At 36.3% G+C, this 12079-nt stretch overlaps 1 protein-coding gene and 1 long non-coding RNA gene across 2 annotated transcripts; both read left to right on the top strand.

The window, feature by feature from the left end:
* Positions 1-425: 425 nt before the first annotated feature.
* On the top strand, positions 426-2520 carry LOC128204959 (elastin-like). The gene is made up of 3 exons (XM_052906357.1): positions 426-489; positions 983-1125; positions 2372-2520. Exons 1-3 carry the CDS (start codon positions 426-428, stop codon positions 2510-2512), a joined length of 348 nt encoding a protein of 115 aa, XP_052762317.1. The 3' UTR covers positions 2513-2520.
* Positions 2521-5354: 2834 nt separating this feature from the next.
* Positions 5355-11052, top strand: LOC128206498 (uncharacterized). Its single transcript, XR_008256487.1, has 3 exons — positions 5355-5478; positions 6250-6323; positions 7228-11052. It is a non-coding gene; the product is annotated as an uncharacterized LOC128206498 (long non-coding RNA).
* Positions 11053-12079: the final 1027 nt, after the last annotated feature.

The following is a 12079-nucleotide window of genomic DNA, read 5'->3' as shown; positions in this document are numbered from 1 at the left end:
GTTTTACTTTTATGCGAATTTAAATTACTAGGGTATTTATATTTCCAAGTATTTTAATATCAAGAATACTCAAACTTGTGCAATGAAAACATAATTCTCGATCAAGATGCTATTTTACAATGTGTGCCAGAATCCCTTTAAATTAAATCGAAGCCAGCAATTCACAATAAATGTGTGCCGCAATGAACATCTCAGTTTTTGATACCACCCCACTGACGTTACCACAATGGTTGTGGGGATACGTCATACGGTTTAGACTGATTAAATCTACTCGCCGGTAATGCGGCAATACTCTTTGATGTGCTAGGTGAACATGCTATCAATGAGTTGATACAAAACAATTATATTGCAAATCCAAATTTGATTTTGATTTCAAAACTTTATTACTGGAGAAACGTTACCACCAGCACGCCAGTTATAACAAGATGAAAATACGACCTGTGTCTTCTAATCAAAACCTTGCTGATCCGAAACACAACATACTTGGAAGTGAGGTTGATTGGGATACCAGCGTGAGTGATGAGCTATTTATCAGATAACAATATCGAAATAGTAGCTTCACTAGTGTGCTGCAATAAACCCTTTTAGATGATAAATATTAATAGCTCGCATCTACTCTTGCTGACGCAGTTGTTCCTCCAGGAGACTCCATTCTCACCATGTGGTAACAGTCGAGACGTGAGTTCTACAATTTAAATACCGATCGATGCACCGTATTTTATCTATATACACAATTTGATCTAAATGAATGTGGCAATTGTTCGAATTCTTGTTGAAGCCTAATTTACAATATTCACTTGAAAATTGAAATAATTTATATGGAATTTAAACAAGGGCTAGACGAAATGTATGTACAATAAAACATACGGTTGAAATATGTGTGCATGCAACTGCATTTCTGATGTATTTCTTGACGTATTGAACACATTATTTCACATAATTTAGAATCCAGCTCAGGTTAATACAACCTAAATCTTTGTAGATGACTCTTGGTTCAGCCTGACGAATCTTGTCATTGGCGGCGTTGCTGGAATAGGTGCCGTTCTTGCGGCACCCGTTGTGCTTGGGGCTGCTGGATTTGGAGCCACTGGTGTTGCGGCCGGATCGTTGGCGGCTGCCGTTCAGGTAAATGCGGAAACCTTGTGTTTTATAACAATTAATATAAGATCCATAAATGCAGTCACCATAATATTTTATGTCATTCATCAAATAACATTCCAATTGCATCTCAAATAACAACACAGGGAGCTCATAATCGGAATCTGCAGCACACAACCCACTTATCATGGGGAATGTTGGAAACCACGTTACACATAGCAATAACACTTGCTTCTAGCTCATCTTCATCTCCCACGGTCCACATCATAGCAACACTACTAAACTATCTTATCATCGGCATCAAAGGAACACAAGCTATTGATTCAAGGAACTAACTCATCGTTATTATCAACGTTAAACTCATCGTCGATACCCTTTGTTAAATATGGATATAACTAATCGTCGGCACTACACTCATATTTGAATAAAACTTATCGTTAGCAAACGGTCAACATTCTTTTTAATTCAGTGTCGGTACACACTGAACACATCCTATTGAGACCAGGCAGACATTGACACCCACGAAATACTTGACATATACACTAAAAGTGCACATGCTGTTTAAACAAGGAAGTATTTCATCAATGTCAACCACGGTACATATGCCATTAACACTAGGAATTAATACGTTGTCGGTGTCCATAGGATTGTTATGAATACCAGGAACTATTTCATCGTCGGCATCAACATTAGGATTGAAACAATGTTGGCATCCACTACACACATCCTATTAACACCAGATGCTAAAGAATCGACAGAATACTTTATACAGAATCTATAAACAACTTGAAGAAGTAATATATCGTCGCCATCCGGTATACAGTGTTTTAACAAAAGGAACTAACTGGTCCGCATCAAGGATCTGCATACTATTTACACTACACTCGTAAATGATGAAATATAATTAGGTATCGTGGGTATGCGACGATAAAAGGAAGTGTGGTCTACTCGTTATATCAAATATCTAAACCTTCAAACATAAACTCATTGAGTGTCCGATTAGCGAAGTGATTCGCGCACCGGCGACCCGGACTCTATCCCTGGCTTGGGCGCATGTGAGTTTGGTTAGTGGTCACCAAGCTGTACAAGTGGAGTATCTCCCCGGTACTCATGTTCCCCTGCAACATAAGACCACACTCTCGGGCAACATCGTGCCAACGAGATTGACTAAGTATAAGTTTTAATAACTCTCTTTACAATCGTTGTAAAATATATATTATTTAAACCTGGTCAGCGTTACATACTATTTCATTATAACATGTTTCTTTTAAAGGGATCAGCAGTTGTTTCCGGGAGTGCATTTGCGCTTGCGCAGAGTGCAGGTGCGGCTGGTCTTGGAGTCGGGGCTAAGGCCGCATTGTTTATGGGAGGGGCGGCGGCCGGGTCGGTGGCCAGCAAGAAGAACGATTTATAAAAACATTTGTCAACAGTGTTACATTTGTATCCATTAAATACACTGAGCTTATAGTTATTTTTCAATTGTTTAGACCACCTTGAAGAAATAAGAAGAAATGGGTAAATGTTTAAACCCTTTCAATATAGAAGAAAAGTTCTACTTTTTGAATTAAATGGTATATAAAATGTTAAGGCAACCTTGAACAGAAATGTTCTTATTTAATCCTATTCACATGATTATGTTAAGAAAGTGCACATAAGTATCAACTTTTGTTACAATCCAATTATGTTTATTCATTAGCTTTCAAGCTATTATTTGTTGTATATCATTGCAGCTATCTGATTCCTATTATACATTTGAACCTCAATATAACCAACATTTGTTCAACACTATACAGTAATAAAGCTTCTTTGAAATGAAATAAGTTTATTTCCACTCATACATAGATACGGGTCCGTGTATATACCGTCTTTTCGTTTTTTAGTTTTTTTACAATTGAAAGTAAAAAAACGAAAAAGGAACATACAAATCCTTTTTCGTTTTTCTAATGACTGGATAGAAAACCAAAATTGATAGGCGTTTTCCTTTTAAAAAAATTATTATGTCCCCCTTCAAAGAAGAGGGTATATTACTTTACAGATGTCGGTCGGTTGGTCGGTTGGTCGGTCGGTCAGTCGGTCGGTCGGTCGGTAGACCAAAGATTGTCCGAGTGATAACTCAACAATTCCTGGACGTATGATCATCAAACTTGACAAGAAGGTCGGGCTTGACAAGACGATGACCCCTATGGATTAAAGGGGTCATCGGGTTAAAAGTCATGGTCACAGTGACCTTTAATGGTGAAAGGGTTTTAAAGCTTGTCCGAGTGAAAACTCAACATTGCCTCGACCTATGGTCATCAAACTTCACATGATGGTTGGGCCTGACCAGTAGATTAACCATATTGATTTTAGGTGTCACCGGGTCAAAGGTCAAGGTCACAGTGACCTTGAATGATATAAGGTTGTCCGAGTGATAACTCAACAATGCCTGCACTCATGTCCCTAAAACTTGACTTGGAAGTTTGGCATAACAAGTAAATGACCCTTATCAATTTTATGGGTCATCGGGCCAAAGGTGAAGGTGACAGTCACCTTTAATGATAAAAGTTTGTCCTATGATGACTCGACAATGCCTGCACATATGGCCCTCAAATTTGACTTGGAGATTGGGCCTGAACAGTAGATGTCCCTATTAATTTTGAGGGTCATCGGGCCAAAGGTCAAGATCACAGTGACCTTAAATGATTAAAATGAGTGATAACTCGACAATGCCTGCGCCCATGGCTCTCAAACATGACTTGGAGGTTAGGCCTGACCAGTAGATGACCCCTATTGATTTTTGGGGTCAACAGGTCAAAGGTCAAGATGGCAGTGTCCTTTAAGGCAAACTAGACAATTCCTGAACCTATGGTCATCAAACTATACATGAAGGTTGGGCCTGAGCCAAGGATGACCCTTATTGATTTTGGGGCTCATAGGGCCAAAGGTCAAGATAACAGTGTCCTTGAATGATTAAAGGTTGTCCGAGTGATACTCGACAATGCCTGCACCCATGGCCCTGAAACTTGTCTTGGGGGTTGGGCCTGACCTGAAGATGACCCCTTTTGATTTTACGGGGTCATCGGCCAAAAGGTGAAGGTCACAGTGATCTTGAATTCAAAAAGCTTTTCTGTGTGATGACTTGACAATGCCTGCACCCATGGCCTTCAAACTTGACATATAGGTTTTGGGTGACCAGTTGATGACCCCTCTGGATTTTGAGGTCATGCGGTCATTGTCATAACTATCATTAAAATTTCGTCATATTTACTTACTCCCTGCTGCTGAGAGGATACATTTTTATCTGCAAATATCAGTTATCATTTGAACATGATTAAAAACTGTACCTGCTATTCTCACACTTTGAATGGTCATTATTTTAAAACTGCCTTAAAGGCATCCAATGTTAATGACAAATCATCTGTCATTTCGGTCGATGCATATTTCATTCAATTGTTCAAATAATCCTGACAACCTGCCACTTGGTGGGGGGACATGCTGTTTGACAAAGATCTCTTGTTTATACCGTTTTTCGTTTTTTTGTTATTTTACAAAGTACAAATAAAAACGAAAAGAAAAACAAGCTATACTGTATTTAAGGTTTTCGTTTTTGGAGGGTGCCCGCTCAGGGCAGCGTTCAAAGCAAGGGCAATCGGCTGAAAAGTTACAAACCGATTTACCGCCTGTCTCGGTCGAAGAAAGAGTGCGGTTTTTTCAATGCTTAAAACACCAGTAATATTCAATAGCTTACAAGAACATTAATAATTATGCAATAAAATAATTCTAAAGCACAAAGGATATGTTTAAAATACATTACTTAAGAATGCATGATTTATTTTATCTTGATTTTTTCCTGCGCGAGCTGACCGTTACATTTAATGACATTGGACTTTTTCCCTTTTTTGGCACCAACCAAATTACTTGCTAGAATAAATCCGGACTCCAAGCTTTACTAGAATAAGGGCCAGTTTTATTAAACTTCGTACGAAGTCTGTTCTGCTTACGAACTTTGTACGATGTATCTCAGGCTGTTTCTTCGTAGATCTACGAAAATTTCTACGTAAGCTCTTAGGGTGGCGTACGAACTTCGTAGACTAAAAAATGGCCGCCACAACAACAGAAATATTCTATATTGGCGATCTTTCATTTATTATGGCGCATTTTAACAAAACCAATTGCCAATTTCAAGACAGAAGACGACTCTGTGGAATCTGCAACCCGGTGAGTAAATTAACAAATCGTTAAGACGCCGTTTTGACTAAATTTTCAGGGGACGCAACCTCGTGCCAACTGTCAAAATGTTTTGAAAAACAAAATGCTCTTATTTCGATGCATTTCAAGAGTTTTGTTGTGATAAGAACACTGGAATATAGACTGAAACACTATCCAACCATTAGACTTATGGTATTTGAATTTTACGGTGTTTTAAGTAAAACAAACAAGCTAAAAACAGACTGATTTTATGACAGTGTTTACACTGATCTGTCATTTCATCTGTCAAAGTTTTTATCATTGTTTAATAACTTGCTTTGACTTATATTTACAAGATTATCATGTCTCTAATAGTGTTCAGAAATTCTAAATCAACATTGAAGCTTAAATAAATTTTAAAGTTGCCTGGGGGTGGGGATGCGGGGTGGGATGGGTCAAAAAGTATTTTTTTTAAAATATCCAGAGCAGCCAGAAGTTAAGCATAAGCTCTATTGGTCACAGCTGGGAGACTTGTTTGTCCCAAACTACATTTTTTTTCAATTTTCTTGCGGTTCTGAAAACATTGCAGCTAGTAATGGGACTTGGACTGGGGACTCCCTGTTTGCAAGTTTGTGCTCTATCAACTTGGCTCACAGGCCCTTAGAACTTAAAATAACTTAAAGCTTGCAGTTGAATTGTTCAACCAGCTCGACAAACTGTTCCTGATAACTTAATTTGCAAATAATCTGACCTTTGTGGGTTAGTCCTGGGACACACTCATGAACGGTATAATATTAGTACGGTAAACCTGGGAGCAAAAGTGGGACAGGTTCAGATCTTGAACCCATGACTGATGACTACTTGAGCTCAAGCAATGGCTTTATTAAAACAGAAACATTTAAAGAAAAATGTCAACCATATTTTAAGCTTCAGAAAGAAAACAGCCTGTTTATAAATAAATAGATTATTCATTTTTTATTTCAGATCTTGACATGGATCCAAGATGCTGGTAACTAGGCGGGACGGATTGGTAGAAAGAACTGCAGGTTTCTGTATGGGTAACTAAATTTCCGTATTTCCGGTTTACTTGTGTTATTTATAAACAAGATAAAAGTAAATACACCGCAAGAGCGAATCAAGTGGAAATCGTGCATTATGTATGTATTTACAGTCAGTTTGTAGCATTTTTTTTTTACCAAATCTCAATTTAATACAAACTCTTATCATGCATATAGTTTGATGCACATTCTATTTAATTATAATATTAAAGATGTGCAGCATATATATGGAATGATCCACATCACTGGATTCTGTATATATGTAACATTGCATGTGAAAATGCATAGCAACAAGTGATATAAGACTGCTGAAAAAATCACATTGCAAGTTTTCATATTTATTTTCAAAAATGAATGTTTTAAGCATTTTTCAAAAACATTAATTTGCGACAGAAATATGAAAAACTGCGATAAAATCTTTTGTCAGCATTCTTGTATCGCTGGTTTTCAGATGTTTACACAAAATTTGCTCATTCCTGGACAAAAGATAAAATATTAAAACTGTTAATCTGTAAGAGTGCAGCCTTAAAGAAAACAAATGAAATAAAAAGGGTTTTTAATGATTTCTAGCAGATAAGTCTGTTGTCAAAGAACCAAATTCAAGGTATCATTATAGCCGTCTGTCATGTCAGAAACAATACATTAATGTTATTGTATTATATTTGTATATGATGTATAGGTCCTAATTATTAGGTCTATAAATCCGGCTTTAAGTGATTTTGAGTTGTGCCCTTTATCTAACTAAGAAAACAACTGATGTTTTATTATACATATTTTACAAGTGGCTCTGTGAAATATTCTGTGACTGTTAAAAGGTGTAAATTTAAAATATTTTGTATATATGTACTCATTTTTTTTATCATTTTTTTTTTTGCTCTTAAATAATTTTTGTTTTTCGTTTCAGAGACTCAGCGCCATGTCACAAATACTTCAGAACCTAGAATGAAAGTTACCGAAAGAGCAATAGACTTTCCAATCTCTACAAAATTCATCTTAGCTGTTTTTCAAGGTGATACTTGAGACTACCAAAGACTTCAAGGACAGAATTCACAAAACAGTTTATGCCACCATCTCATATCAAAGGATTGTGCTTGAGTTGAACAGCCTTCAAACAGAAACTGCTTCAACACCTTCAATGGATTCATTCTGATTCAGTTTACCCTTGCTGTGATCTGAGCAACTATTTACATCAATTCAACATTGTAAATTGTTTAAACTTGAAAATTCTGTCTTCGTGCAACTCACATGAATCTATTTACTGTGGACTTTGATGTTGACTCTATACAGGAAGAAGAGACAATCTTTATACATGCTGGCATATCTTTTAAAAAGGAAACAAATATTATAACCAACATACTACACTGTTATGTCATCCAAGGACTCAGCTACTGACTCAATTTATAAATACTTCAAAGGAAAAATGTCTCTGTCAATGTAATTAGTGCTGTGCATAATAAGACATTTTTAGCTTGACTATTCGAAGAATAGGTGGGCTATACTACTCGCCCCAGCGTCGGCGTCGGCGTGCGGTTAAAGTTTTAGGGCAAGTTGGGATTTTCATTTATAAGTCCAATACCCTACATTCAATTGACTTAATACTTCACACAGTTGTTCAGGGCCATCACATGATGAGGTTAGATAACTCCATATTATTCTTTACACAGATTATGGCCCCTGATTGACTATGGAACTTGGGTTAAAGTTTTAGGGCAAGTTGGAATATTTATTAATAACTTCTATATATATCCTTTGTTCAATTGACTTAATACTTCACACAGTTGTTCAGGACCATCCCACAATGAGGTTACATAACTCCATATTATCCTAAATACAAGTTATGTCCCTTGATTGACTTAGGTTAAAGTTTTAGGGCAGGTTAAAGTTTTAGGGCAAGTTGGGATTTTCACTTAAAACTCCAATACCATTCATTCAATTGACTTAATACTTCACACAGATGTTCAGAGCCATCACATAATGAGGTTAGATAACTCCATATTATCTTTTATACAAATTATGGCCCCTGATTGACTATGGAACTTAGGTTAAAGTTTTAGGGCAGGTTGGGATATTGTTTAATAACTTCTATACCCTTCATTCAATTGACTTAATACTTCACACAATTGTTCAGGACCATCACCCAATGAGGTTACATAACTCCATAGCCTTAATACAAGTTATGGCCCCTGATTGACTTAGGTTAAAGTTTTAAGCAAGTAAAAGTTAAGGGCAAGTTGGGATTTTAATAAAAAAAAACGTCTATACCGTTCATTAAATGCACTTAATAAAATTCAAAATTATTTACGACCATCTTACAACAAGAAACATAACTCCGTTTTAAGCCTAAATACAAGTTATGGCCCTTGATTTTTTTTTTTAAATTTCCGTTGAAAGGCATATTTGTATATTCTTAATCACATTTTCATAATGGGAAATCAAGTTATTTGAATGACTTGCGTCATTGTTTGGGCGGGCTGGTGGGAGGGCAGCATCAAAGTCACCTTATGTATCAAATAATTTTAGTTAGGTTTGACATAAAGAGACCAAACTTGGTATTATTACATCGTTATTGTATTCTAAGTCAAAGCGGCGTAGTCGAGCGCGCTGTCTTACGACGGCTTTTACGAGGGTATATTGCTTTGCACATGTCGGTCGGTCGGTACCGTCTACCGTCTGTAGACCAAAGCTTGTCCGAGTGATAACTCAACAATTCCTGGACGTATGGTCATCAAACTTGACATGAAGGATGGGCCTGACCAGTAGATGATTTTAGGGGTCAAAGGTCAAGGTCACAGTGACCTTGAATGGTATATTAATTTTAAAGCTTGTCTGAGTGATAACTCAACAATGCCTAGACCTTTCGTCATCAAACTTGATATGGAAGTTGGGCCTCACCAGTAGATGACCCCTATTGGTTTTGGGGATCATCGAGCCAAAGATCAAGGTCACAGTGACCTTGAATGGTAAAAGGTTGTCCAAGTGATAAATCAACAATGCCTGTCCCCATGGCCCTCAAACTTGGCTCGGAGGTTGGGCCTTACCAGTAGTTGACCTCTATTGATTTTAGGGGTCAAGGTCAAAGTGATCTTGAAAGCAAACTCGACAATTCCTGGACCAATCATGCCATTCAGTCTGAATGGTCATCAAACTTGACATAAAGGTTGGGCCTGACCAGTAGATGACCCCTCTTGACTTTGAGGGTCATCAAGCCAAGGTCAAGGTCACAATAACCTTTAATGCAAAAAAGATAACAAATCCTCTCTCAGGGATATCTCAACAATGCCTGAACCTATGATCATCAAACTTGACATGGATGTTGGTCCTGACAAGGAGATGACGCTTATTGATTTTAGGAGTCATTGGGTCAAAGGTCAAGTTCACAGTGACCTTGAATGTGAAAATATTTCGAGTGATAAATTGACAATGCCTGTACCCATGGCCCTCAAACCTGACTTGAAGTTGTGTCTGGCCTGTAGATGAGTCCCTTTCATTTTAGGGGTCATCGGGTCAAACGTCAAGTTCACAGTGACATTGATTGAAAAAAGCTTGTCTGTGTGATAACATGTCAATGCTTGAACCCATGTCCCTCAAACTTGGCATTTAGATTTTTGAAGACCAGCTGATGACTCGTATGGATTTTGAGGTCAAAGGTCATGGTCATAACACACTCTATCCTCACACTTTGAATGGTCATAATCTTAAAACTGCCTCAACGGCATCCAATGTCAGTGACTAATCAGCTGTCATTTCGGTCCATGCTTATTTCATTCAATTGTTCATATAATCCTGACAACATGGCGCTCAGGTGGGGGCATAATGTTTGACAAACATCTCTTGTTGATACTTGGCTCATTTCTCACATGTAGCTGTAACATTTTGGGCAACTTCTCAATTATTTTGTTTAAGACATTTTTCATCCAGCTCATCTAAGCCTAAGTTAGTGTTCATGTTAACTTTTATGACTGCCTGTTTATTGTACTTGTTATAAATTATTTTTAATGACTTTTTCTCAAGAACCATTTGGCTAAGTATGTCTCCTCCTGAAATAGACTAATTCTTTTAGCTCCATTTGTCTGTCTGTCTGTCTGTAACAAATTGTGTCTGCTCCATGTCCTTTTAACCTTTTGAAGGATTTGATATAATTTCCCACAAATGTACACCATATTGAGAGTAAGGGTTTATTATCATAACTGTTGAGTAGTTTCTGAACTTGACTGTATTATATCTTGCATTTACCTCAAGCTGTTAAGTGAACAATATAACATTGACCAATACAAGGAACTAAACCTTCTAGGTCACCATTTTGGAATAAAGTAATACTTAAAGCTCATATTTCCATAAGAATCTGCTCATATACAGTTTAAATAGCTTATACAAGAATATCATTTCAACATAACATCAGATCCTCCACTGTTTTATGTTTGCAACATATTTTTTTAAACTTTGATTTATATATCATGACTTTTATGAACAAATACCAAACAGCAACTCACAGATCTATACTCATTTGGGCAGAATTTTGTAAATCTAAGCATTGTCATTTGATATTCAATGCTTTTTGGCAAATTGGAGCATTTTCTGTCACATTAAAATCAATATTAACAATAAAGCTCCAACTTCAATATTCTCACTATATTTTTGTGCCCATTCTTTGCCAATTATTTGTTTGTCTATTGGTATACATGTATGTTTATTCATACTGTTTTTCAAAATAACAAATTAATAAAATGTTTGAAATATTTTATTTGTTCATAACTTATTTAATATAACAAAAAAATGACTGCATTTTGTTTTATTTCACATCATGATCACTCATTGAGCAAGACTTGAAGAAGTATAGTGATATAGCCACAGGTGTTTGTCTGACTTTCTCCTACCCAAGAGGGCATGTGTTTGAATCCCAAGTTGGAAAACACAGTTCAAAGGTCAGTTGATGTATCCTGATTGCAGGCAAAGAGAAACACTCTATGATGGGCACCTGTAAAATAGAAGATACATAATCTTTACTATTATCCATAAAACGTGAAAGTTGTTAGTAAAATAAAAAAAGAAATGGTCTAACATTTTTTTCAAATACAATTCTTGATAATATTTCTTGTGAAAGTACACATTTATCTTAAGAGATAAAAAAACACTACAGTACAAATTTGTTTTGTAAAAGCCATTTCTCAAATTCAAATGAAATGCCTGCCTTGACAGTGATATTTTGTATTAAGATTACATATATTGGTAAAAAATCGGTAGTTTGCAAGAAGCAGAAGCAAGTATTTTCTTATTTCATACTATGTTATAGCAATTGCATCTGTTTTTGAAAGACTGGGTCTAATAACACTAAAAAATATAATAATAATCCAACTCCCCGATTACTGTTTGCATAGTTTTTGCAATAGTTGGTTTAATCATACCCTGAGATATACAGTCATACCCAATGCTTTTCAGTGCTGCAACACTGCAGCTCAGATGACTGAGCTTTTCTTTCAAAAGATTGCCTGCAATGAAAAACTTAATAAATTATATCAATAACAAACAAAGAGGTTACTGTAATTGACAATAGGTCTACCTATTTGTAATGACAAATGTCATTTGTATACTGGTTAGTATATAGAATTGTATATTAAAACATGTTTGTGTGTGTAAACTTACATACCTTAAGGAAACAGTTCAATTAATATTCGCTAACTAAACTCTTTCTTAAATTTGTACTTCCGGGGTTTTCAATCGAATAGAACAAAGCATTAACGAACGTAATTGTACATTTA

This window comes from Mya arenaria, chromosome 10, assembly GCF_026914265.1.
Source record: "Mya arenaria isolate MELC-2E11 chromosome 10, ASM2691426v1".
Taxonomy (NCBI): domain Eukaryota; kingdom Metazoa; phylum Mollusca; class Bivalvia; order Myida; family Myidae; genus Mya; species Mya arenaria.
The sequence above is the reverse complement of the archived record's forward strand: the minus strand, read 5'-3'. Positions and strand labels throughout refer to the sequence as shown.

Bases quoted from the DNA above. Each gene is read 5' to 3' on its own strand.
- LOC128204959 (XM_052906357.1), top strand. From the start codon at position 426: ATGAAAATACGACCTGTGTCTTCTAATCAAAACCTTGCTGATCCGAAA. The intron at 490-982 runs GTGAGGTTGATT...AAATCTTTGTAG, and splicing joins GAAACACAACATACTTGGAA to ATGACTCTTGGTTCAGCCTG. The intron at 1,126-2,371 runs GTAAATGCGGAA...TTTCTTTTAAAG, and splicing joins CGTTGGCGGCTGCCGTTCAG to GGATCAGCAGTTGTTTCCGG.